This window comes from Peromyscus californicus, unplaced genomic scaffold (assembly GCF_007827085.1).
Source record: "Peromyscus californicus insignis strain IS unplaced genomic scaffold, ASM782708v3 Scaffold_11__1_contigs__length_118956290, whole genome shotgun sequence".
Classification (NCBI taxonomy): domain Eukaryota; kingdom Metazoa; phylum Chordata; class Mammalia; order Rodentia; family Cricetidae; genus Peromyscus; species Peromyscus californicus.
In genome coordinates, this window is record NW_026294402.1 from 53,427,596 (window position 1) to 53,453,529 (window position 25,934).

At 39.2% G+C, this 25,934-nt stretch overlaps 2 protein-coding genes across 12 annotated transcripts in view; both read right to left on the reverse strand.

The window, feature by feature from the left end:
• The window catches only part of Neo1 (neogenin 1), a 176,943-nt gene that overhangs the window by 50,266 nt on the left and 100,743 nt on the right, over positions 1 to 25,934 (reverse strand). For 7 of the 11 annotated variants that reach the window (XM_052762349.1, XM_052762294.1, XM_052762275.1 and 4 more), the window contains exons 8-9: positions 6,822 to 7,041; positions 2,584 to 2,738 (exon numbers count right to left, since the gene is read on the reverse strand). In XM_052762349.1, the coding sequence (XP_052618309.1) occupies positions 2,584 to 2,738; positions 6,822 to 7,041 (375 nt within the window). The remainder of the gene's footprint in view (positions 1 to 2,583; positions 2,739 to 6,821; positions 7,042 to 25,934) is intronic. The other 4 variants (XM_052762313.1, XM_052762303.1, XM_052762340.1 and 1 more) reach the window with 1 other exon arrangement.
• On the reverse strand, positions 12,848 to 22,498 carry LOC128125204 (grpE protein homolog 2, mitochondrial-like). Its single transcript, XM_052762362.1, has one exon. The coding sequence runs from the start codon at positions 22,243 to 22,245 to the stop codon at positions 21,571 to 21,573; it is 675 nt and encodes a 224-aa protein (XP_052618322.1). The 5' UTR covers positions 22,246 to 22,498; the 3' UTR covers positions 12,848 to 21,570.

Genomic DNA, 25,934 nt, shown 5'->3' on the forward strand with positions numbered 1-25,934 from the left:
AGACATCCTGCACCTGAAAGTGAGTTTTCTAGCACTAATGTCTCCATTATAGACACCAGATTTAAGGCCAAAGAAGGGGAAAATGTTAAGACAAATTGGCTTTCTCAAACAACAGCACTATGCCTTAAGATCTGTTTTGCTACAGAAGTAGAACTATCTGAATGTAGTTACTTTTAACAGTTGTTTGATTTATTTAGTCATGAACCATGCTAGTTGTTCAACATTAACAGCACAGTTTGTGTAGACTGACAGGTGAGGTTTGTCATACCTCTGTTGCTGTGGAAAACTTTCTTCTAACTTAACGAAAGAGAGGGGAAAACAAAATAGTTTACAAATGCTCTTGACATCACTTTCAATATACTCACTGGTAAGCACAGGCAAATATGATCCTTTAAAAAGTCACTAATGATTCTTTCAAACCAGTTGTACAGTGGCATAATAAACAGAAGTTTTAAGTTGACTTATAAAGCTAATTATGCAAAGTACTTCCCAAAGGCAGGTAATTCAGCACTGCTTCCTCTCCATATGCCCCATACCTTGAAGAAGTGCAAGTCCCTCTTCACTTCCCTCTTCGGCTGTCACATTATAAATTCCAAATGCCGTCATCAAAACCGGTTGTTCCTCCTGCTTATACCCTCATCTAACTGCTCTTTCTTTTCTTTTCCCTCAGGATTTCTCTTTTAACAGTCCTGGTGGCTGTCCTGGAACTCGCTTTGTAGACCAGGCTGGCCTTGAACTCAGAGATCTGCCTGCCTCTGCCTCCTGAGTGCTGGGATTAAAGGCATGTGCTACCACCACTCGACCTAACTGCTTTTTAACCAAAACTCTTCAACAAATTATTGTGCTGTCTCTTTCCATGTGATGGCAGCACTTCACACTATTGTGTATTTAACTGCCTGTTTCCGGTACTAGGTTGTAAATTCCTTGTGGACGGAAGTCAAAGCTTGCTAATCCTGTACGTCTGAACAGCCCAACACAGTGAAAGGCACACAGTGGGTATACAACAAGGACACTTTTCCTTGTGTTGTCTCTTTCACTTCTAAACTCAACAATGACACTTCTAGATCACAAAGTCTGAAATGTCCATGAAAGCTATAGACTCTTTCCAAGGGGAACGTGAATATATATAGACACACAGATATTTTCATTTTCAGAAGGTTCACAGCCCCAGGACAGACTTCTGCACCAGAACAAATCCAGTGGTCCTTCCTCCATTTTCATCATGACTCACTTTGCATGTGAACTGTTTGATCCTATTTCTGGGATTTGGGTCATGCAGCTTTCTTCCCCAAGAATGCTTGTGCTACGTCAAATGCTTTAAGGTCAACTCCTAGGATCCTTTCTATATTTTTATATAAATTCTTCCTTGCTCTGAATTCTAGTTCGGTATATCTCATGTATGATGCCTGCACTTAAAAGCTAATGATGGGTAACTGAGTCTGAAATCTAATGGATAATTTCCATACTTATCTGAACACAGCCATCTATGAAATTTAACACCTCTATTCTCTGTGACACTCTTCACAGCCCTCATGTTCTTGCCTAGCATTGATTCATGATCTTCAGTATCCATCACTACAGTGACCAAAGCCCTCTTCCCATATTTACTACTGTTTTTCCTCAAGGACAAATTTTACTTGTTCACCATCCCTGTATCTCCAGTATTTTGCATAGTACCTGGTATAAGATGTACTCAAGTATTTGTTAAGTAATTTGCTATAACATTAAATAATGAAGGCTCTTACTTCTTGCCTTTATTCCACCCATCAGGTAAAGTTCCTGAATTATTGTTATTCTATTATTGGTAAATTCATACATTTTTCTGAGCTCCCAGATAGGGAGTTTCTACAAATGAAATCACATGCTCCCCACTAAAAAAACAAAAAACAAAGTCTTTTTTATTTAGGCTCATGAACACAGAAAAGCTAGTGTAGGTACAATAAAAGTAAACTAGAGAATATTCTAAGGAGAACATGGCTTACTATGAGAGGCAAAAGTTCAAATTTTCAAGAGGGAAAAACATTATGACATTTCTTACAAATACAGGCCTGTAGTTTATAAAAGCTATAGCATACAGGACATTTATAATATAAACCAACTTGACAATTGCCTTAGTCACAGAAAGCCTTAGAAATGAAATTAGAGGTAACACTATTGAGCACAAAAGAACACAGATCCAAAGAGTTCTAACTGGTGAGGTACGCTAACACAGGGCACTCCAGCTGGTGACAAGTATAAATACCCACTTTCTGTGCAAAGCAGTACATTAGACATTACAGGAACTGTCCATAAAATAAGCAACTGAAGGAATGAAGTGATGATGCATCTCAGGATCATACAGATACAAGAGTACAAAGGATCAGAAGAAAGGTTCGGCAGGACTTCTGAACTTAAGCCTTAAAAGATCAGTGCAGTATGAACATGAAGGAAGTAGAAATACACTGTTCCTTTACTTGCTAGTGTTCGACAGAAATTCATTTGTCCATTCAGAAGGAGCTTGAAGCCATGATGCAAGACAAAAAGCTGACAAGACTCCAAATAGTCTCCCTCTAGGTGCGGCCAACACAGAGGTGAAAGACTTACCTTCAGGCTGTGTTTCTACTCGTAGAGGAGCGGAACTCTCTCCAGAACCGTGTTTATTTTGAGCCATAACTCTGAAGATGTACACAGTTGCTGGCATTAAGTTTTGAATAGTCACCTGCATCTCTCCAGGCTGACTGGTATTCTCAACACGCTCCCTTTGGATAAAGAAGGGTTTTGAAAGAAACTGATCAATACAGCTTATTTTTTGGGTAGTTTCAATTTTCAGCTCATGAGGAAATCTAATTATTAAGCTACAATTTACTCTCAAAAGTGAAACTCTTAGGGTTATCAAGCAAAACAGTGTATGAGACTGGCAGAAGAGCAGATCATAAATACTCAGCAAGCAGTGAGTGATTTTGATTAAACATTACGAATATCACTGACTATAACCAAATACACATATACAACTCAGCAAGTAGGAGTGTGTGTGTGTGTGTGTGTGTGTGTGTGTGTGTGTGTGTAACGAAGAGGCCATGAATCAGAGGGGAACAATGGGAAGAACTGGGGGGAGAAAAAGAGAAGAGGGAAACAACATAATTATATTTTCATCAAAAAATTTTTTTAAAAGAAAAATGTATCAGTAAAACAAGTAGAGTAGCCACAGAATTTTTGTGTAAGTTGTTATACTGTAATTGGCTAGGTCACCTGAGAAGAATATTATAGTAACAAAAATTACTGTTTAGTAGTAAGTGAGACATCCACAATACTATTTGTCTTTGTCTAAACCTTTAAGTTACCAGATTTAGGGGGACATATCAACTGATTTCTTATACTGTGAGGTTTCTTAAACTTGTTCTGATCGCTGATGATTGTTTCTGTTTAGCAGGAAGGCTATGCTTTCTCCTAAATCAAAAGCTCTATAGGTCACAGATTATGACTCACCTGCATACAAAATTTTAAACAAGTATCTCCTAGAAAGACATTTGGGGCTTGTATTTTACTTTAAAATGAAGTAAAAGACAGTCTCATTCATTTTTACATACTACACAAACACTAGGCAGAATGTTCACACACATATAGAATTAATAAAAATTTGCCTTCTGATACATAAGTCTCACACTGCGAAAAATGTGTACCTTGTTTGTTCCTCTCTGAAAGGGGGTAATGGGAGAAATCAGTGGCATTACTGAAACCTGGAGCAAATTTCTATAGAATAATTGTTAAAAAGGTATATTTTATAGAAAGACAGTGTTGGACAAGAAGCTAGGAAATTGAATTCCAGTTATAGAAGGGCTGTTAGTGTGCCAAGAAACTATGATCAAATCACTAGCTCTTTCTGAAACAGGGTGGGCAAACTTGTTTTCAGCGAAGTGCCAGATAGTAAATTCAAGTTTAGAGGCAAAACACTTGCTTATATAAAGCTTAAAAAGTCACTATTTTAAAATACAGAAGCAATTATTAGCTCCTGAGTCATAAAAATAGCAACTCTGATTTGGCCTTGTATCCATAATATGCAACCCTAGAACTAGACTAACAGCTCTAAAATGCTTTCTCCATCTTCAAAATGTTATCAATACCGGGAGTAACTCTCAACTCTTCATTTAATAGCCAATACCAGAAAAGAACTGCTGTTTAAAATAGAGGGTTTAAAAAAAATGAGAGAACACTATTTCATAGGTAGAAAGAAAGGCAGGCAAAGGACCCTCTGGACTACACAATTTAGGTATCCAACAGAACTACTACTTTTGACCAAAGCATATAGTGACATCTGGTGGTTAAAGTTTTAAATGCAGAAGTAGAGAAATTTGCCTATAAGGCAGTGGCCTACATTCTTGCACTAATCAAGCTTACTGAAGAAAGAAAAGAATCTTCTTCAAGCCGGGCGGTGGTGGCGCACGCCTTTAATCCCAGCACTCGGGAGGCAGAGGCAGGTGGATCTCTGTGAGTTCGAGGCCAGCCTGGTCTACAGAGTAAGATCCAGGAAAAGGCGCAAAGCTACACAGAGAAACCTTGTCTCAAAAAACCAAAAAAAAAAAAAAGAATCTTCTTCAATATATTTGCCATATTTGCCCCACCCACTCTAAGTCAATGCTCTCATCTTCATCCAGGCTATCAACTGCTTTTGTCTAGATAAACATACCTTCTATCTCTCTGGCTTTTCTTTTTCTTTTCTTTCTTTTTTTTTTTTCTTTCTTCTATTATAATCTCATACTAATTTTTACCAAAATCTCTGGTCAACGAGGTAAGCTTTAATGGTCTCATCATCCTCACACCAGACACAGAAATGGAACTCTTGTGCCCTGGTGTCTGTCACTGTAAATGTCTCACCTAGTCCACTTATAGCTGCCAAATGACATCATCAGATTTGTAAAATTTCCTGAAAATGTAACATAGGGCATGGAGATAAGCTGGCTCTAATACAGTATAAAAGTGAATGGAAAATTTTTTTTTTTTTGGTTTTTCGAGACAGGGTTTCTCTGTGTAGCTTTGCGCCTTTCCTGGTACTCGCTTTGGAGACCAGGCTGGCCTCGAACTCACAGAGATCCGCCTGGCTCTGCCTCCCGAGTGCTGGGATTAAAGGCGTGCGCCACCACCGCCCGGCAAAAGTGAATGGAAACTTTTATGCAGGCATTTAGGTGAGACCTAAGGAGTAACATCTGAGTGTACGGACAAGAAGCCAGGCATAATTATTTGTTTGGAAAATGTATTTATGGTAGATGGATTAATAAAGGCAAAGTTCCTGCTGTAGAAACAATGTATGTTATGCACAGGAATAACTATATGCCTTCTTCCCTTTGTAAATACATGACATCTGCAATAAGATGCCAAAGTCACCTGTGGGTTATTTTGATACTGATACCGCAACTCCCTAAGATCACGCACTACTACTGCATCCTTCCACTCTGGTGTGAGTTTGGGTTTTTCTTGGTGGATTTTTTTTTTGGGGCGGGGGGAGATTTTATTTCTTATTTTTTGTGTTTTATTTTTTAGTTTTCTTTTGTTCTCAGCACTTACCACTCTCTAAACTTCCTCTGTTGTTTTATTCAATGTCTTTCTTGTTCAGTAATATTGTATACCTTTTTATGTACAAGGACTGTTTCCTTATCTTTGTAAAACCTCAAGCATCCTGCTTTTAGGAAGCATTATCCAACGAGCAGTCTAATCGATCAAGATAAAATTATGTTACTGAAACTTGTGATGCGGTGAAATTACTGGGTCCTGCACCTGCTGAGCTTGGTAGTCTGGCCATAAACACAGTAAGTATATAGCAATTATAGGCACCTTAGTAGAAAAAATAAACTATATTTCATGTATTAGGGCCCTAAGCTGAGCACAATGAAAGAATCTACAACAGTCAGCAAGTGAAATGGGTTTTTCAGAGTTCATAATTTGGTGGGGAAAGCAATATAAATACACATCAACCTTAAAACCTGATCTCATATTACTATAGTCAATTGTCAATATTAGTGGTTTCAATACATATGGAGAGTAACAGCAATGTGCTGAGGCAGAGACTGTCCTGGGAGGACTTCATGGGACTACATTAAGGCATGTAGCATTATCTGGGAAGAGGAAAGAAGACACCAGGGAGACTGGAACAAAGGCTTTAGTGGTAAGTAGACTGGATTCACTAGAAATGATTTAATTGAGAAGAAAGGAAAATGAAGGTACACAGATAATAAAGTCAGGCTATGAATAGTGGTCTGGAGAGTCTAGACATCCTCCTGTAAGCAATATGTGCTCTTGAGATGGGTGGAGATACCAGGGAAGCTACCAACAATGCTGTCTTAGGGAAATTACTCTTAAGTACTCTTGTGACATCAAAGAGACCCTGTAGATACAGAACTACATTCATTTGACTAATAAATTAAACCTACTTTAATCTCTACATTCTGCTGAATGAATCTTATGAGAAAGATATATAGTTCTGGAGTTAGAGATACGTTTCAGTGGCAGTGTTAATTTACCATACATACTGATTTGATTTGGATTGAATCCTTGAACTACAAACAGAAATCAAAACATACCAGCACAGTCCTGGCTGCATCTGAATGCTTCTATCTAAATAGCTCTATCTGCTTTCTTCAGTTATTTCAGAAAGACAGGAAAAAAATACTAGGACTTCAGTGTGCTTGAAGTTTATATAATGACCCAAATGACTTTAGGGAAGACACATTTCAAATCTTATTTTCTGGACTGGAAATCGGTACAAACCTGTGCAATAAAGCAGGGTGAATATAACCAGGCAGGAGTGTAAGAAGATGCAGCCCCCTGGCTCTAAATATACAGGCACTTACCTAGCAACCCCTTCTTTGGTGTAGAACACAGAGTAGGTGAGATTGTCTCCATGAGGATCTGATGCAGGTGTACGCCATGTCAATTTGATGAAGCGGGTGGAGACCAGGGAGGCCACGACATCCCGAGGAGCTGAAGGCAGTGGTCCCGTTGTGGCTGGTGCTAGATGGTCAGTAGTGGCACTGGTCAGTGAAGTGGGAGGTAATGTTGGGATGGCAACATCTTGTCATGTGCAAACATTGGGGAATATGAAGGGCAAACCACGACGGTTTTTAAAAAGAGAACAGAAAAACAAAAAACAAAAAAAGAAATAAACAAAACCACGATGGGAAACAAAATAAAATGAATGAACATAAAAAAGGTCATTAAACTGAAAGCCAACATGCAGGCCTGGGGTAACTACTGCAAACTAATGAGGATATTCGACATACCACTGTAAAACAAGCAGATTTTCTGATCTGATAAGGAACAGGGAAGTGACAGCTGAGAATAACACATCTCAAAGGACACAGCAGTGCCCAGGTAATTTTCTTAATATTGAAAGCAGCATGCAATATCTGTCAAATTTTGCATATAACTCTCACAGTTTGGTGGACCTCAGTATTTTCTACCTTATCAAAATATGGAAAACCTATCTATAATGACTATAGTATAGACAATCCTCATTATACTCAACAATGGGGCCCCAAGGGAAAGTCTGGGGAAGGGGAGTATATAACTTCGATATAGAAATAGGTATATTTTTCAGATTAGAAATCTAAACTTTCAACTTTAATATTAAGCTCTGTTTTCCATATTGGCAATACCCAGGAAAGTGACAGCCTTCCTCATCTTGATAAATTATACTTCATTTCTCATTCTGTCAATCCATTTAACTATAACACTATACAAAACTGAATCAAAGATTCGAAGATCACAAAAACAGTACAGATAACTTAGGATCCTCTGCCAGGATCTTCACCATAATGGGAATTAAACAGCTATGGACATGAGGTACCACCGGGTGCAAGAGATGAAGCAGTGGCACTGAGCAGCCACAGCTACCCTGCTCTTCCTTTCTAATTTTAGAAATTCTACTCCTTGTACTCAACCTAAATCTTCTTTTTTAGAGACAAGAAGTACAAGTTTAATCTCACCCCACCACCATGCCTGAGAGAAGGTCTCACATTTTTCAAAAAAGTTACTATAAACTTCCTGGAGCAGCTGGTAGAAGAAAGGCAGGGAGGAAAACAATGAGTAGACTTTGTTTCTCCCACATCCACCCACTTGGGGGAGATTGAACCCAGGGCCTCCAGTGTGCTAGATAAGCACTTCATCTTACTTAGTTTTGAACTGAGTGGTGGGGCAGAGGGCAACAGTCTCTTAGAAGTATTTGAGCATTTGCCATTTGGAACTCTCCCTCTTTATGTGGACCAGTAAATCATTACAACAATTCTGTAGTCTGTACTACCATACTGTCTTCATCGTACCGAGGATGATACTCTGGAGCTAAAATCACTTGTCCTGGGTCACAGCAAGTAGTTGAGTAGTAGACCTAACTGTGACTTGTAGTTTAAAAGGCCTCTGAAGAAGGGAAACGATTTCTAGTTTGGAAATGTCATTCGTGTCATTGTGGGCACATCACTTACTTTTTCCGGCCCTCTCCTTTTTGTGTCTACCTCCGCGGAAGAGTTAGTCTATTACAATTTAAGATGATTAAGTTTTCCTTCAGCTGTAAGTACACACTTTACTGAGACACATATCAATATGGCAGGTCAAGTTTGAATAGCCACTGAGAACTTATTCTTGTCCTGTATGCCTTGATAGGTGTGTTGCCTCAGAGGAAATCTATGCCTCTCATTCACAGCTTTCAGAGTTCTTTTCTTTCATGTCACTTTGTTTATCTAACAGCTTAGGAGGCGGGGTGGAAATGATGGAGTCAGATGCTGAGAGGAAAGAATTAAGAACGTCCAGGTTTTTGGCTTGGCAGACTGGGCTGATGGAGGAAGAAATATTAATGAAGACAATACACTGAGGGGTAGATGATGATTTGGTTTGTCTTAGGTAACAAATACCTATACAAGAAATGTACACAGGCAGTTGCAGATATGGATCTGGTTACTATTAAAAAAAAAGTCACTATAGACCTTTACAGGGTTCAAAGAGTAACCTGAACACAGTTGCTTCTAAAACATATAAATACACTTTCAAATGTTATATGACTCACTAAGCCCCATTTTCTCCTTATTTACTGGCTGGAGAGCAGAGTTAGTCCATCATATAAGAGGCAATAATGTCTACTGGGAAGAGTCCTGGATTGAATACAAAGATCCATGTTTAAACCCTGACCCTGAAACTTCCTAATAATGTGAGCATGACAAGTCAGTGTTCTGTGTCAGTTTCCCTATCTATAAATTGGGAGCAGTAGCACTCCCTACCCATGTTCCATACAATGGGAACCAGATGAATGCTAAACAAGAAAGTACTATGTGGACAATACTTCCCACATTTGAGTGGGATATGAAAGCAGCTAGAGAGACAATGTAAGCAGGGGAAAGCAGGTGAAGGGTGTAACGGGTGAATCATTCAGACTGGCAAGTTTGGTTGCCCTGCTGAACTTCTAATGCACAGATCAGTAATTCATTAACATCCCACAGCACTTATTTACACCATCCATGTGCACACTGTATCACCTTGTATGAACCTACAAGCCCCTTATGGACAAAATCTCTACTTGCTTCATCTTGTAACCACTCACTCACTCACTCACTCTGTCTACTTTAGGTAACCAATAAATTTATATTATTAAATTAATAAATGGAAGAAAATTCAGGGATGTTTCAATAGAGACCAATGTTTCTAAAAGCTCATTCAACATTTTGATCTTTTTAGCTAAGCCCATATAAATAACATTATATAATGAAACTAAAATTTCAAGGCAGACATTTTATTTCATGTACATCCAATCAAAGTGTAAATACCAGGTTACTGTAATAATGTAAACAATCGCTCATTGATCAAACTGGGGGGAATCTATGCATACTGCAGCTCCCCTTCCCATGTGGGTTCTATGTCATAGTTAAGCAGGTGAGGGAGATTGATGTGACCACAGAGAATCAACTAAGAACTAGAGTATGCCATCATTCACAGCAAAATAGTACAGACTGGGACTCTGGACTTCTGGCAGGAAGGTTTGAGGAGGATGACAAAAATCTCATCCCCAATAGCAATGATAAAATTGGACAAAACTGCCCAGACTTGAACTTGACCAAAGGCACAACACAAGCCAAGATGCTGTGGAATAATCCTCCTGTACACTTGTGAAGACGCGCTGCTGTGGGATGTTCTGTATGGCAAATGTGTTGCTAATTAGTCAATAAATAAAACACTGATTGGCCATTGGCGAGGCAGGAAGTGTAGGCGGGACAAGGAGGAGAATAAAGCTGGGAAGTGGAAGGCTGAGTCAGAGAGACACTGTCAGCCGCCATGATGAGAAACAGCATATGAAGATGCCGGTAAGCCACGAGCCATGTGGCAAGGTATAGATTAATGGAAATGGATTAATTTAAGCTGTAAGAACAGTTAGCAAGAAGCCTGCCACGGCCATACAGTTTGTAACCAATATAAGTCTCTGTGTTTACTTGGTTGGGTCTGAGGGGCTGTGGGACTGGCAGGTGATAGAGATTTGTCCTGACTGTGGGCCAGGCAGGAAAACTTAAGCTACAACGCGCTATTCTCATTGTTAATAAAAAGAGGAATGGCTGATAATTAAGCAGGATTTTCAGGGCAGAGAGAATGCTGGGGAGAAGAAAGGGAAGAAGTCTGAGGAGATGCAGAGGAGATGCCAGGAGATGCCAGGAGATGTAGAGCTAGCAGGATGGGAAAAACTTACATGAGGTAAATGAGCCTTGGAGCAGGACATAGATTAATAGAAATGGGTTAATTTAATCTATACCAGCTAGCAAAAAACAAGATTAAGCTATGGGCCTAGCATTTATAATTAATTAATATTAAGTCTCTGTGTGGTTATTTGGGGAGCAGCTGGCAGGACAGAAAAGTCAGCCTACACCAAGAAGCATTTGTTAATGGAAACTATAATATTTCAGTTTAAAACAGTGTCTGGATTATCATCCCATCTTTGCTCAAGTGACCAATCAGAATAGAGCAGGCTCTGAAAGTCGATGGTTTTGCCACTATTGTCAGAGTGGGCTCACTGGTATGCAAAAAGAGCTAGTACTTCCTAGCCTGAGGTGATCTTTTAGGGGCAATGGACAATTGACCAGCCATGGAACATGGTATTTCATGAGGTAAGAAAGTGATAAGAAAGCTTGATAAGCACGACACATCCCAGGATGACTGGAAGCAAGGTGTAGATGATGCAGACATAGACAGTCCAAGCCATCCATGTATACCTGGTCAGTGGAAGCTATGTGTGTTAGTCAAGAGACAAATAAGATCACCCAGCACAAAACAAAGGCTGAGGCAGCCTGAAAAATAACTCAAAGTTTGAAGGTATTCCTCAAACCAGATCTACCAGCTAAGAGCTTCAAGAATTTGGACATACTTTCAGACTAATTTTTGGCTAACTAATAATTTAAAATAGAGATATAGGTGCTGGGTGTGGTAGCATATGGCTGCAACCCTAGCCCTTGGGAGGCTGAGGAAGGGAGACCATGAGCTCAGGCCAGTCCAGGCCAGGTTGGGTACATAGTAAGTCCTGTAGCAATAAAAGACAAGTAGATGTTATCCCTAGAAAACAAAATTTACATATACATAGCCTCCTAGGAAAATAGAAAAAGAAAATAAACATAAAAACTTAGCTATGAGGCTGGAGAGATGGTTCAGTGGTTAAAAGTATTGGGTGCTATTCCAGAGGACCTGGGTTCAATTCCCACCACCCACATGGCAGCTCACAACCACCTGTTACTGTAGTCCCAGGGAATCTGATGTCTTCTTCTGACCTTTGCAGCATAAGGCACACAAGTGATGCACAGACAAATGTACAAGCAAAACACATAAAATAATAAAATAAGCAAAAAATTTAAAAAAAAACATTAAAAGGCTAAGCTATACATTAGTGGTTGTACACTCTGAGAAACAAGTAGTCCAGGCAAGTCACTAAACAAAGACAGCAGCAAATGCTAGGAGTGTGGGGGAGAACAGTCAGAATCCAGAGTTGCTTATATATCATATGACACATGCAGCTAAGAAAGAAAGCATGACACAGACTCTGGGAGTAAAAACGTCAGTCAATATGAAATGTCTCACAAGGTCCTCAAACAGTGGATCTAATAAAAAATTTAAGATACTTGTTTAAATACCTTCTAAGAACTAAAGGAGATGCCGGGAACTACCTAGGGTCTCAGCTTACTTTACTTATAGGCTAACAGCTGACCTATTAGCATTTCATGGGCACTGAAGAAGACACAAGTTCTGTATTAGAGATAAAGAATTTTCTTCCTCAGAGAAATGGCAGCAGTCAGAATTCCCTGTAGGTTGTTATCAGTCCTCTCCACCCCAATTTCCTGCACCTGCAGTAGTTTGTTACTAAAGAGAAGCGCAGTATTCATCACTTTTATAGCAAGCCCTAGATAATGAACATACTTGTAGTGGATATCTAATTTAACTCTGCTATGGTCTGAAAACACTTTATATGATTTCAGGCTTTAAATTTCATTGAGCCATCTCTGTGATCCAGCATACAATGTGCCCTGGTGATTGCTCCACGCCTGGAATGAATCTAGAACTGCTGGACAGACTGTATAGTGTCAGTTAGGTCAAGTTGGTTCATAGGTTATCTGTAAGTCTTCTATAGCTTTTCAGATTCTGCCTAATCATTTTACTAGTTTTGAGTTTTATTATTAGATTATGTATTTCTTTTTCGAACATAAGTATAAATGCATATGCATCTAATGAAAGAGTCCCAAAGCACAAGACACAAAACAAGATAGAATTCGAGGAAAACCAAGAAAAACCGAAATATCTGGAAATTAACCAACAAACAACATGCTGCCAAACAACTCCAGGGTCAAAAAAAAAAAAAAAAAAAAAAGGAAGGAAAAAGAAAGAAAAATCTCAAGGAAATAATTTCAAATACTATCAACTGAATAAAAACAAAACACACTGTTCAAAAACTTATGAGCTAAAGCTAATGTAGTACTTACAAGAAAAAGGACTTTAAATAGCAATAACGGAAGTCTAAGTGAGTGTCTATGCTTCTACTACAGACATAGGCTGAGCAGGAAATGAAGAGATGATGAGTTCCTACCCTGACTTCTCTCGGTGATGAACTGTTATTTGGAAATTTAAGCTGGAATAAACCCTTTCCTTCCCAAGTTGCTTTGGTCATGGTGTTTCATTACAGCAATAGCAACCCTAACTAGGACACTGATATTGAATCTTATTTACTTACTTAATTCTATTAGTGGATTTTTATATTGTATATAAAAGTAAGAAATGTAAACAGAATTTTATTGGCAGTTTCTTTTTTGTTTTGTTTTGTTTTTCGAGACAGGGTTTCTCTGTGTAGCTTTGCGCCTTTCCTGGAACTCACTTGGTAGACCAGGCTGGCCTCGAACTCACAGAGATCCGCCTGGCTCTGCCTCCCAAGTGCTGGGATTAAAGGCGTGCGCCACCACCACCCGGCTCAGTTTCTTAAAAGAATAAATCAATCTTTTTTTTAGAATGTATAAGTGGGCTGGTAAGAAGACTCGCTGGTAAAGGTACTTGCTGCAAAGCCTGATGACCTGGGTTTAATCCCTGGGGTCCAGTCTAGTAGGCTTGCTGTATGATCTTCCTGGCTCCCTGCACAAAAACGACCCTTTCAGCTTCTTAGTTCACAATGCTTCCACATCTAGAGCAATAGACACAGGCCAGTCTGGGACTGACAGCTTCACTTGACTGTCAGTCAATCAGGCACCCTAGATTAAATACTAGACAAGATCCTGTACTACAGAGAGCCTACTAAAAAGAGCCTCTCTGCCTAAAAACTTCTCTGGTTGTTCAATCCTGGTAAATAGTCCATTTCATGCTTTTAATTTTAAAAAAATGCAGTAAGCTCATTATAAAAATAACTTACAACAAGTAGAAGTGTGCAAAGTAAAAGGACTAACATTTCCCTTTCCTGTAGAGTACACAAGGGCCTTGTATTCTAGAGAAGCACTAAGAGAACCAGGAATATTAATCACGCAGGGTTGTCTCCTTGATGGAAAAGATAAAATCAAATACCTGAATTCCATCTAGAAAGCTGAGAATGGATTTTGTTAGTGACCTGGTGACCCTTTTGCTATATATGGAGGCAGACCTCACCCACCTTTTGCTACAGAGGCAAACCTCACCCAAATTCCCTAGAATTCCAGACTCTTCCCTCTCTACACTATTATACCCATACTTAGGGGATATGTCACATGTACTTTATGGCCTGCTGACCTCTGTGCTATCCATTAGAGACTATACTAGATTCTAGGCTTTTAACTATAAAAGCCACCCTCACGGTCACATGTACTTTGTAAAGGAGTTTCTATGCAGTCACACCTTAAGCTTTATTGTGCACTGGAACTGGACTGACTGTTGCCTGGAAACCTTTCCCCAGATTATACGGTGTTTTAAATATGCCGACAGTGAACCACCTGGCATTAGACTCCCTGAAGTTTGATCCAGGTTGATGAAGTCAATCTGCACCAGGTTTTCGTTCTTACCTCTTTATGAAATTTGCTCCCCTGCCTGACACCTGTAGGGACCCCTCACTTTCATGACATCCAAGATAACATTTCTAGTAGAATGCAGATAATATTATTATATCTTCAGAAATATTTCTGGGATCCCCTTTCTTCCTTCACTTAAACTACTTCCCTGTCTCCCTCTCAACTTCCCAGGAATCAAGAGGTGAACAAGCTCTGCTGTACTCTCCCTATGACATACCTCACTGCCATAAGCCCAAAGCAAGAGCTAAATGACCAAGGACTAAAACTCCTCAAGCATGAGCACAGACTACATTTTCCTTTTTTCAAATAGTTTACCCAAGGTATTCATTCTATCACAGCAATGGAAAGCTGATTAATACAAAGGATCTTACGTGTTTACATATAAATACAGACATGGAATGATGCCAAACAAGTTGCTTTGCAAACTTTTATACAACTCTCACATTTGTATTAAAACAATTTCAATAGTCCCAATTGCTACAAAGTATTTCCAAGCATAAAAATAATCAAAATTTAATCACTTTTATCATTTTTTATATCGGTGTTTTCATTAACTCATTCATAGCTATTACCAGCAATATTTCTTTAAACTTTCCTATACATGTATTTTTATGTACATATGTAAATATTTCTGATGTGCACTCCCAGAAACAGAAAAGCTGAGCCAAAGGTTTATGCATTTCAAAGTCTGAAAATGATGAAAGCTAGTCTTCTGAAAGACTATTTGGGTTTGAATTTTAGAATGTAAGCTAAATGTATTTCTGTGAACTCTTTTTTTGTTTGTTCGTTCGTTCATTTGTTTCAAGACAGGTTTTCTCTCTGTTGCTCTAGTTGTCCTGGAACTCACTCTGTAGATAAGGCTGGCCTTGAACTCAGAGATCCGTCTGCATCTGCCTCCATGCATCACCACACTCAACTTATTCCCAAATAATAAGCAGGACAGCATAACCTCATCTTTGTATTAAACAGAAAAGTATTAAATCAAAATGTGTTAAGAAATAAGGCAGATAAAAGTAAATTTAATGGAAGAAATTCTGGGATGCTAAGTACTTCAAAAGGGCAGACTGACAAGACACAAATCAGTAGACCTTGAGGAACTGTCAGCACATCTGGAAGCAGGGATGACATGGATAAGAGGAAGTACATGGAAGTCTGTAAAAGGAGCTATGAGACCTCAAAATCCTCCAGAACATTTATACTCAGGATATTGGAGGTGATCTGGGCTTAGAGGTGACTACAGGAGAATTAAGAATGGAGGAGAACACCTAAATCACACCATCAAGGTTAACATCACCAAACATCAAGCACTGACAGGTTATCATGGACTCCTGATACAGAAGTACTGCAAGATCACTTCTCATTTGTCTTTCTTAAGGAAAAAAAAAATCACATCAATGTAATCATAAGATAAGCACATTCAGAGAACACTATACTTTCACAAAACATTGCTGAAATGTTAAAGCTATGACAGATCAAAGTCAAACTGAAAGAGAAAGACAGAACATTGTTAGGGAATAGGTTTTTGTTTTTTTTACACTGTGAAGATATGTTGCTCTCATTGGTTTAAATAAAGAGCTAATGGCCAATAGCTCTTGGCAGGAAGAGGTTAGGTGGGACTTGTCAAAAGAGAAAAAGAACACAGAGAAGAAGGGTGGGGTCACCAGTCAGACGCAGAGGAAGCAAGATGTGCAGAAAATGAGGTAACAAGCCATGAGCCACATGGAAGCACGTGAATTAATTAATAATATGGGTTAACTTAAGTTGTAAGAGCTAGCTAATAATAAGCCTAAGCTTATCATTCAAGCATTTATAATTAATAATATAAGTCTCTGTGTGGTTCTGGCTGGTGGGACAGAAACTTCTGCTTACAAAACACAAATGTAACACGGTATCCAAAAGACTCAAAGGGAATGAATTCCCTACAACTTTCCTGATCTTCTTTCCTGCATGTTTCTCTCCAGTAGCCTGCTCTATAAAGTATAACTAAACCCAACCCTTCCATCTAGCTCTCTGACCTTGCTAGGTGGTCTGCTCCCAGCTCCCATAGGTAAGGGTGCCCTCACCTACTCAGGCAGCAGGAAGTCACTTCAGGCAAATAGATGGGGCTCACTTCACTGGTTTCCCTAATCTTAGTAGTCATGATCCTGGCATGCTTGCAAGTGTTTAAAATATTTCTTTTATATTCTTTGTTCAGTTTTCCAGTTGTTTAATACAGAAAAAAAGGCCAGAACTACCTACTCTGTTATAGCTGTATGTGCTTTAAAAACACTGCAAAAATTATTAAGTAATTTCTTTCAAATAATACCATAATAAAAGGTGCTGGATCATGGCACTAACCATAATTTATAATTAAGTACAACAAACACAAGAAGGATAGGCTTCCAGAATAGTTTGTATCTTTCAAGAAAAGGTGAGAGAAGAAATATATTCAACACTGTCAAACTTTAATTAACATTTTGCTTGATAAATGATGTTATTAATTTCTTGATGCTAGTGCTTGATTTTATATTCATAAAAATAAAAGAGGATAATTACAAATCAAAAAGAGACACACAAACATGGGAGGATGTTGATCAGTGGCTATGGTAGCACATGCCTATAAATTAGCACTTAGGAAGTGAGACGGGGGAACATGGGTTCCAAACTAGCCTGGGCACCTACACAGACCTTGCCTCAAAATACAACAAATAAAGTCACCTAAGTTGAGGACAAAAATCAACTGCAAATTGTAGAGCACTTGCCTAGTATTTTGGGGACCTTTATTGTTGCTGTGAGAAAAATACTTGTCAAAAGCAACTACAGGAAAAAGGATTTATTTAAGCTCCTGCAGGACCTCATGCAGGGAATTGTGGCAGGAAGTGACCAATACTAGCTGCGTCAGTCAGTAGGAGGGTGATCACACTATGCTCAGTAAGTAAGCAAAGAGATGAATGCATTCTTTTTAAAATTATTTTATGTGCACTGGTGTTTTGCCTGCATGTATGTTGGTGTAAGGGTGTTAGATCTTGACATTACAGACCGTTGTGAGCTGCCATGTGGGTGCTGGGAATTGAACCTGGGTCCTCTGGAAGAGCAGTCAGTGCTCTTAACCTCTGAGCACTGACTGCTCCCCGTCCCCCCACCCCAGAATGTATTGTCTTAACAATGGCAGGGTCTTGGAATGTAGTTCAGGCTAGTTTCTATGGTTACAGGAAACATTTTAAATCACATCCAGGTTCTTGGAAATGAGTGTAGGAATGGTTTGGCTAAAGAGCACCACTACTTTAAGAATAAAGCCAGTAGGGCTGTCCTGTTGGTAAATATGGCACCATATTCTAACAAAAACTTATCATTTCAGATTGTATCCATCAGGCAATATCTTTCCAATACCAGCAGGGTAGAGATAAGCTGTTTTTATAAGTGCCACTGGAAAACCAATCAAATTGTTAGAGATGCCATTCTAAAATTACTAATAGAACAGTTCATTTCCCCTATAGCAAACAGCTGAAAGGAAGCAATTAAAAAAAAAACAACAACAACAAAACAAACTTTTGAGAAGCACAGAACAACTAGAATCCAATAAAACAATGACTCCAATAGATGAAAGATATTCAGAAGAAGCATTCACATTCAATCAGGGAAACAACTGTTACTAGGCTATTGGTCAAGCACTTTATTTAAAATAAAAGCAACAACAGAAGAAGAGAAAAGCCACATATCATTTGCTCCTGAGAGTAATTTGTCACATAAAGGAGCCACTGACAAGTGTGAGGTTGTTATGACTTCAGGCTATATGCAGTACTTCCAATAGTGTCTCTCAATGTATTCAACAAGTTTTACAGCTTGGTAGTGAGATGCATAAGAAATGACATAGATTTTTTTAGATAAAATTCATTACTATTCTATGGTGATATTTTATTTGTGCTGAAATGTGATTTTATGTGTATGTTAATAATTAAAGTTGCCTGGGGATCAGAGCTAAGAGCAAGCCATTTAGCAGAAGTCTGGCGGTAGTGGCACACGCCCTTAATCTGATCATATGGCAGGCAGAATCTCTGTGTGTTCAAGGACACAGCCAAGTGGTGACCCGAACCTTTAATCTCAGTAGGAACCATAGAGACCTGGAGGTCTGTATAGACAGGCAGTGACGAGGAAGTCATGTGGTTGGGTTTACAACCAATGAGAAGGCAGAACACAAAGGCAATAAAAAGACAGGACACAGGAAGAAGGTCTCTCTCTGAGGGGAAGGACAGCAGCGAGTGGTAAGATAAGGTGGTCTTAGCTCTTGGCAACTGCTCGATCTCTGGGCTTTTAACTCTTTATCTGGCTCTGTGTTTCTTATTTAATAAAACCGTTTAGAATTACATCTACACTATTCCCAAATTTTAAATATGATGAGGCAAAGAAAATTAAAGCAAAGGAATAATGCTGTGTAATAGCATTATTACAGGACAAGAATAATCTTTTTCAACAAAGCTCACATAAGGAAATTTTATTAATTCTAATATTCTGATTTTCAGGTAGAAAAAGTCATATTAACAATTTTCAAGAATCCTATGCTTTAAAGAATAGGGCTTATTTGAAACAGCACACACTTCTTTGTTATATATTATTTGAAAGAAAGATACATCAAATTGTCTTGTGAAAAATTTAATATGAATTTTAAAACTGAAAGATACGTTATCTCATAAACCGCCCCCCAAAAAAACCCCAGAAAGGTGTGTCATTTATTCAAGGTTTGTATAACAGAAACAATGACAGATTTGACACCTACTTCCAGCTTGAGAATCACTTCCCTATTATAATCTGTATTACTTAACTTCTAGAAAGAGAAATAGCAAAATGTCTATAGTGCTCTCAAATATCCTCGAAATTTTCATGCATATTCAAATAGCCTTACTGATGTCAGTATAATAAGGAAGGCTTATCTAATTTTAAAACCATTTGTCATGTCTTCAACATTCAAATGTTAATCCTCAAGACAGGATTAAGACAGGTATGTTCAAGACCCTTTATCATATTTCAATAAAATCCATACAATTAATGAGTCAACAACTCTGATGTGGAAACTGATTTAAGAGAGTACTCTTACAAATTAAGAGCAGAAATTATACTAAATAAATGCACTCACTGACTATGGATATTTATTGAAATGGTACCTGTTCTGCAATGCCAACAAAGCTCTATGACCTAAGTGATACAAACAGTGGACACAAATCCTTTTCTTGCAGATTAATAGAAAAGAACCGTGCACATCAAATGACCATGTCAGAATGTAGATCAAATAAACATTCAAGGACATTAGGTATTTCCTTTCTGCTGGAAGCCAAGAGCACTGGCAGCTAAAATGGCATTTAGAATTGGGCTTTGACAGACATACAGGATTTGATCCTGACAAAAGGGGGGCATCTTAACAAAGCAAAACAACTTCAGTGATAATGTGCAAGATGAATGAGGACATGAACTTAACTAAGTTTGAGGCAGAAGCTGGATGTCCACAGTATGATACAGTGTTTAAGTGCAGCTGTTCTCCTTCCTGTAATCCAGACAGGTAAGAGGCACATCCCAGCTTCAATGGATACACTAGATGTGTCAGCATGAACAAGTTTCCCTAACAAGTTTAAGCTCAGTTCTTAGAGTATATACACATAGGAACAGTAGGCACACTGTTTACTCATGGGGAGGGAGGGAAGGAGAGGGAGTGGGAGTGAGGTTGGGATTGGTGGAAAAAAAAGAACAGAGAAAACCTATATCCAAATTACATGGAAAAGTATCCGTGGGACACCTAAGCCAGAAAAATGTGTCCTCCTTTTGCTCATGCAAGTGAAAGGTTGTCAATCCAAACCGTAAACCTCCTTCCCTCCAACTCATCTTTGGTTTTTGAGACAGATCATACAACCAAGGCTGCCCTCCAACTCATAATCCTTCTGCCTTAGTCTCTCAAGTGCTGGGATTACCAGCACATGTCACCACATCTGGCTTACTTTTATTCTTTTTTTTTTTTTTGTCAATTATAAATATATAATTTTTTTTGGGGGGGTGCTTTTGACTCAGGATTTAAAAACTGGAATGGCGAAGGTGACAACAGCTGATTGGGGTAAGCATCCCCCAAGTTTTACAATGTGACAATGTGGCTGAGGACTTTGAGTGCATTTTTGTTGTTGTTACAAGAAGTCCCTTGTCCTCTCCAGAGCAGCACCACACCCTACGCAAAGGAGGATGGCCCAGTTCACTCTGAGTGCGTTCAAGGGAGGCAGCAGCACTGCTTTTGTGTAAATTATGTACTGCAAAAAAATCACCCACCCCAATCCTCTGCTTTCCATTTTGAATGGTCAGCCACTATGCCTGGCCCCCCATCCCTGACTCTCTAACTTGAGATGTAAGAGGTTTTGGTCTCCCTGGGAGTGGGCTGTGTTGTTGAGGCAGCCAGAGCTTACCTGTTCATAGACTTGAGACCAGTTTAATAATAGAGTACACCTTACCAACAAGAAAAAAAAGGAAGACTGGTCCGACTCTTTAGCCCTTCCAAATGGAACCAGAAAGGGGTGGCTATGGAACAATTTAAGTGTGCCCCTAGCAGGGAATACAAGTACAAAAGATGACTAAATGAAAAATGAAATAGAAAAGCAGCCTTGAAAACTCTCTGTAGAAATAAACCCAAATGATCTAAATTTATACAAGGTAAAGCTTTGTCATCTAAGGACCTAAATGTCAAACCAATCCCTACCATCTCCCTTTCCCATAAGATACAAGAACCACGATGCTGCTACACTAATTCCAGTCATTAGGTGAAAACACAGTTAAGGGATTTTGGATTCAGTCATCAGAGTACCAATTTAAATGATTTTTGTAAACATTTTGATAAAGGCCATAGGACACTCGTCACATTGTTCAGATGCCCAGTGGCAGGACTTCTGATGAGACCAAACAGGTTACATAAAACCAATAAGATACTGTAAAGATAAAGCCAATATGACTAAATCCAAAGCAGAGCACACGAAGGACCTCATGTATAATATAAACCAGCTTAACAAATAAAGGGGACAGAGGTGCCAGGACCCTGGGAGAGTTTTAGTTCCCGGTGGCTTGTTCATAGCCTTCTCTGAGACTCCACTGCCACTTCCACTTGGGCAAGTCTAATGGTGCAGCCATGAAGTTTGTAGTCATCTTGTCGTACTAATGCCACAGTGCCAGGCTGTACCCCAACACCTGCTGACATGTGACAGATGAGTTCATGCTCATGAGGGTCGTATTTGTCACCAATGGGCGTCATTTTCTCTAGGCCATGCTTGGCAAACACACTTTTCAGCTTTGCTTCTAAAAGAGACAGTCCTTGAAAGACTTTTTCCAGAGTAAGCTTGTGGTCCTCGGGTTTGGCTCCTTCTGAAAAGCACTCAGCTGTCTTCTCCAAAATGTCTGCCACCTCCACCAAGTCCTTACAGAAGCTTTGGATTCCAAATATCTTGGCGTCTTCCACACATCTCTGGGTTCTTCTCCTTATGTTTTCAGAATCAGCGACAGCTCTCTGGTATCTTAGTGTTAAATCTTGGACTTCTTTTTCCAGTTTAACAGCTTTTAGCCTTAAGGCTTGTTCAGCAAGGGAGGGACCGAGTACATCAGGAGGGTCCTCAGAACTGCAGTCTTCCCCAACCATTCTTGGGGTGGCGGTGCTGAATGGGTGGAGCCATCCCCGGCTCTGCGACAGGGTCCTGGAGGCCAGGAGGTGCTGCAGCCGCTGCACCGCCCACAACGACCGCACCGCCATGTTCCAGACCCTACTTTTATTCTTAACTAATATAAAACTGTAACTGTCTCTTTAAAACATTAATAGTAAAAAATGTATTGGGATGATCCATCATGCATAGAATGATATAAAAATGGACAAATGAGCAGGGCGGTGGTGGCACATGCCTTTAATCCCAGCATTCAAGGCAGAGGCAGGCAGATCTCTGTGAGTTCGAGGCCAGCCTGGACTACCAAGTGAGTTCCAGGAAAGGTGCAAAGCTACACAGAGAAACCCTGTCTCGAAAAATCAAAAAAAAAAAAAGACAAATGATGTATCACATTAACATTAATCAAAACAAAACTGGCACTGGACAAGAGGATGGAGGTCAGTACCACAGTGCTTATTTAACATGCTCAATGCAGTGGGTTTGATCCCCAGAACTATAAAACAAAAATAATTTTTTAAAAAAATAGGCCACAGGTTTATTATACTAGTATACTGATTAACTATAATAACTTTTTAAAAAAGTAGACTTCAGAACAAGAACACTTACCCAGAGATAGGAAACAGCATTCCATATTAATAAATCCATAAAATTTTCAAGAAGACATAATCTTAAACATGTATGCACACCACAAGAGTACCAAAGTTACAGGGCAAAACCCAGCATAAATAAGAAAAAATAATCGAAATTCAATAATATATAATGTGAGCATCCATCTACTAGTAACTGATCAAGAAGGAAGAAAATCAGTAAAGATTAGAAAAGATGACCTGAACCGGGGCTGGAGAGATGGCTCAGCAGTTAAGAGCACTGGCTGCTCTTCCAGAGGACCAGGGTTCAATTCCTAGCACCCACATGGCAGCTCATAACTGTCTGTGAGTCAAGTTTCAGGGGATTCAACATCCTCACACAGACATACATGCAGGCAAAACACCAATGCACATGAAATAACAAATTATTTTAAAAAAGATGACCTGAACATTATTCATCAATTTGATCTGACACTTCTAAACTTCCATTCAACAATAGAAAATACATTGTTTTTTAAAACCTAAAGTAAATTTACCAAGACAAATATCTGATACATGAAGTATACTTTAACTGATATAAAAGAAGATATATCATTGTAGTGGTTTAAATAGGAATGTCCTCCATAGACTCATGGGTTTGAATGCTTGGCTCATAGGGAGTGGCACTATAAGGAGGTATGGCCTTGTTGGAGGAAGTGCGTCACTGTGGGAATGGGCTTTGAGGTCTCATATGCTCAAGCTGTGCCCAGTGTGGCTCACAGTCTCCATCTGCTGCCTTTAGTCAAGATGTAGAACTCTCAGTTCCTTCTCTAGCACCATGTCTTCCTACATGCTGCCATGCTTCCCACCATGACGATAAAGGACTAGACCTCTGAAACTGTAAGCCAGCCCCAATTAAATGTTTTCCTTTGTAAGAGTTGCCTTGGTCATGGTGTCTCTTCACAGCAATAAAGCCCTAAGTAAGACGATCATATATGCTCACACAGAGTTAAGCTAGAAATAACACAAACATAGAAGGAAACCATTAAAAATTAAAGATAAATGCATTTCTAGATAACCCATGGATCATAGAAGTCACAAAAATTTTAAAAAACATTTTAACTATATTAAGCTAAAAGTACAGCTTCATTAATAATCATGTATGCAAAAAAGGACTTAAAAATTTATAGCATAGATGCCTATGTAAAAAAGAAAATTAGTGACAATCAAAGGAGAAACATTAGAGAAAATAAAATCAAACTAAAAGATAAAATTGTAGTCAGCATCAAGGCTGCAGGGAGGGGGTAGGAGACATAACACAGACAGAGATTACCAATATTAAATAGAAGCAAAAATGGTTGACCTCGCAAGCATAAAAAGTTAAGCAAATACCACACATAATTTAAATTAAGCAGGAAGTACTAGGTTCCTCTCTACCCTAGCTGAGCCAAGAGTTGCAAAGTTATAGGTAGTCTACTACATGATTGAGCCTATGATCAGAACAAGGGGGCAATCTCTAACCCTAAATTTTAATTATGTAAATGACTTTGAGTCTTAAACCAGTGAGATGGGGATCCGGGAAAAGGGGAAAGTCCTCCTAGCCTACTGTAGAAAAGGGCAGGAATTTCTCACTACTTAAAAAAATCATTGTCTTGTGCCAAATCAGCACGCCAGCCATTTTTGCTTTGCTACTCTGTTGGCATTATTTTCTGCAGAATGGCATCTGAAAAACTGCTTCATTTCCCCCCTAGTCTCTTGAATTTTTACTATCTTATTTCCAAGAGCTGCGTACAGTTAGTTCCTTGCAAAATATACAATATGGAAAAGGGGAAAGAGTAACCTAATAGTAAAGAAACCTGACAGCACTACCTTAGCCATGTAACTGGGTTAGAATCACTGGTGTTCATCAAAAACAAGAAGGATGGTGACTTGTATTATATCCCCAAACAAACAAACAAAAAAAACAGAAGCAAAAATGACCTGAATAAAGTGTGGACTTCATAATAAAAAGTTCCAATATTGGTCAACAGCAGCAAATGTGAGAGAAGCGATGCAAGGTAACTGGGCACTCTATAGCTATCTTCTATGTGTCTGTGGTGCAAGGGCCTAGGAGCATGTGAAGAAGTCAGAAGGGGGTGCCCAACGTCCTCCTCCACCCTTTTAGCCAGTCTCCCCTTTAAGGCTGGGATTCCCTTTTTCTTGGCTAGGCTGGAAACCAACAAGCCTCAGTGATTCTCCTGTCTTCACATTACAGGCATTATGCTACCCATATTATGTGGGTGCACAGCAAGTACTCTTAATCACTGAGCCATCATCAAACCCTCCACAACTATCTCTGTAACTCTTCTATAAATCCAAAACTATTTTAAAATAAAGCTTATTAAGAATATAGATAGAGGATATGGATATGGTGGCACATGTCAATATCCTGGCACCTCAGAAACTGAGGCAGGAAGATTATTACAATGAGATCTTGTCTCAAAAACCAAGCCAAACCAGCCAGGCACTGGTGGTACTTGCCTTTAATCCCAGCACTAGGGAGGCAGAGGCAGGCAGATCTCTGTGAGTTCAAGGATAGCCTGGTCTACAAAGCAAGTTCTAAGACAGTCAGAACAGTTATATAGAAAAACTCTGTCTCAAAAAACTAAGGTGAGGGGAGAGGGGAGGAGAAGAGAGAGGGGAAGAGAAAGAGAGAGGACTAGAAATGTATGGATTTGTCTCCAGTACTTAAAAAAGCAAATTGGAGGGGAAGAAAAGAGGGGGGTAGGGAGGCAATACAGGAAGGGACGGCTAAAACTAAGGGCCATTTGAGGGGTTGAATGGAAACCTACTATAGTACAAGCCTCTTAAAGTATATATATGAAAGAAACCTAAATGGAATCACCAAATAACAGGGCAGACAAAGTCCCAACTAGACATCTCTCACCACCAAATAAGACTTCCTGTGCTGAGAACGGGTTATATCTAATCACACTGTTGGCCAAAGGCACACCATAGAAACCTTCAAGCAACCCAGGCTATTTCCAAGTCTATTGGCTGCTCGCCACAAACTGACAGTAAGGTCCTATTGCTGAAGACAGCACTTACATAATCACTGAACACAGAGAAGACAAGCTGGTGCCTACCTAGAGCCTTTACTCCTACTGACTAGCATTCAAGGTTCTGGAAGGTATTTTCCATGTATTTTTTTTTTTTTTTGGTTTTTCGAGACAGGG

Coding starts and splice junctions, on each gene's coding strand:
- LOC128125204 (XM_052762362.1), bottom strand. CDS start 22,245: ATGGCGGTGCGGTCGTTGTGGGCGGTGCAGCGGCTGCAGCACCTCCTG.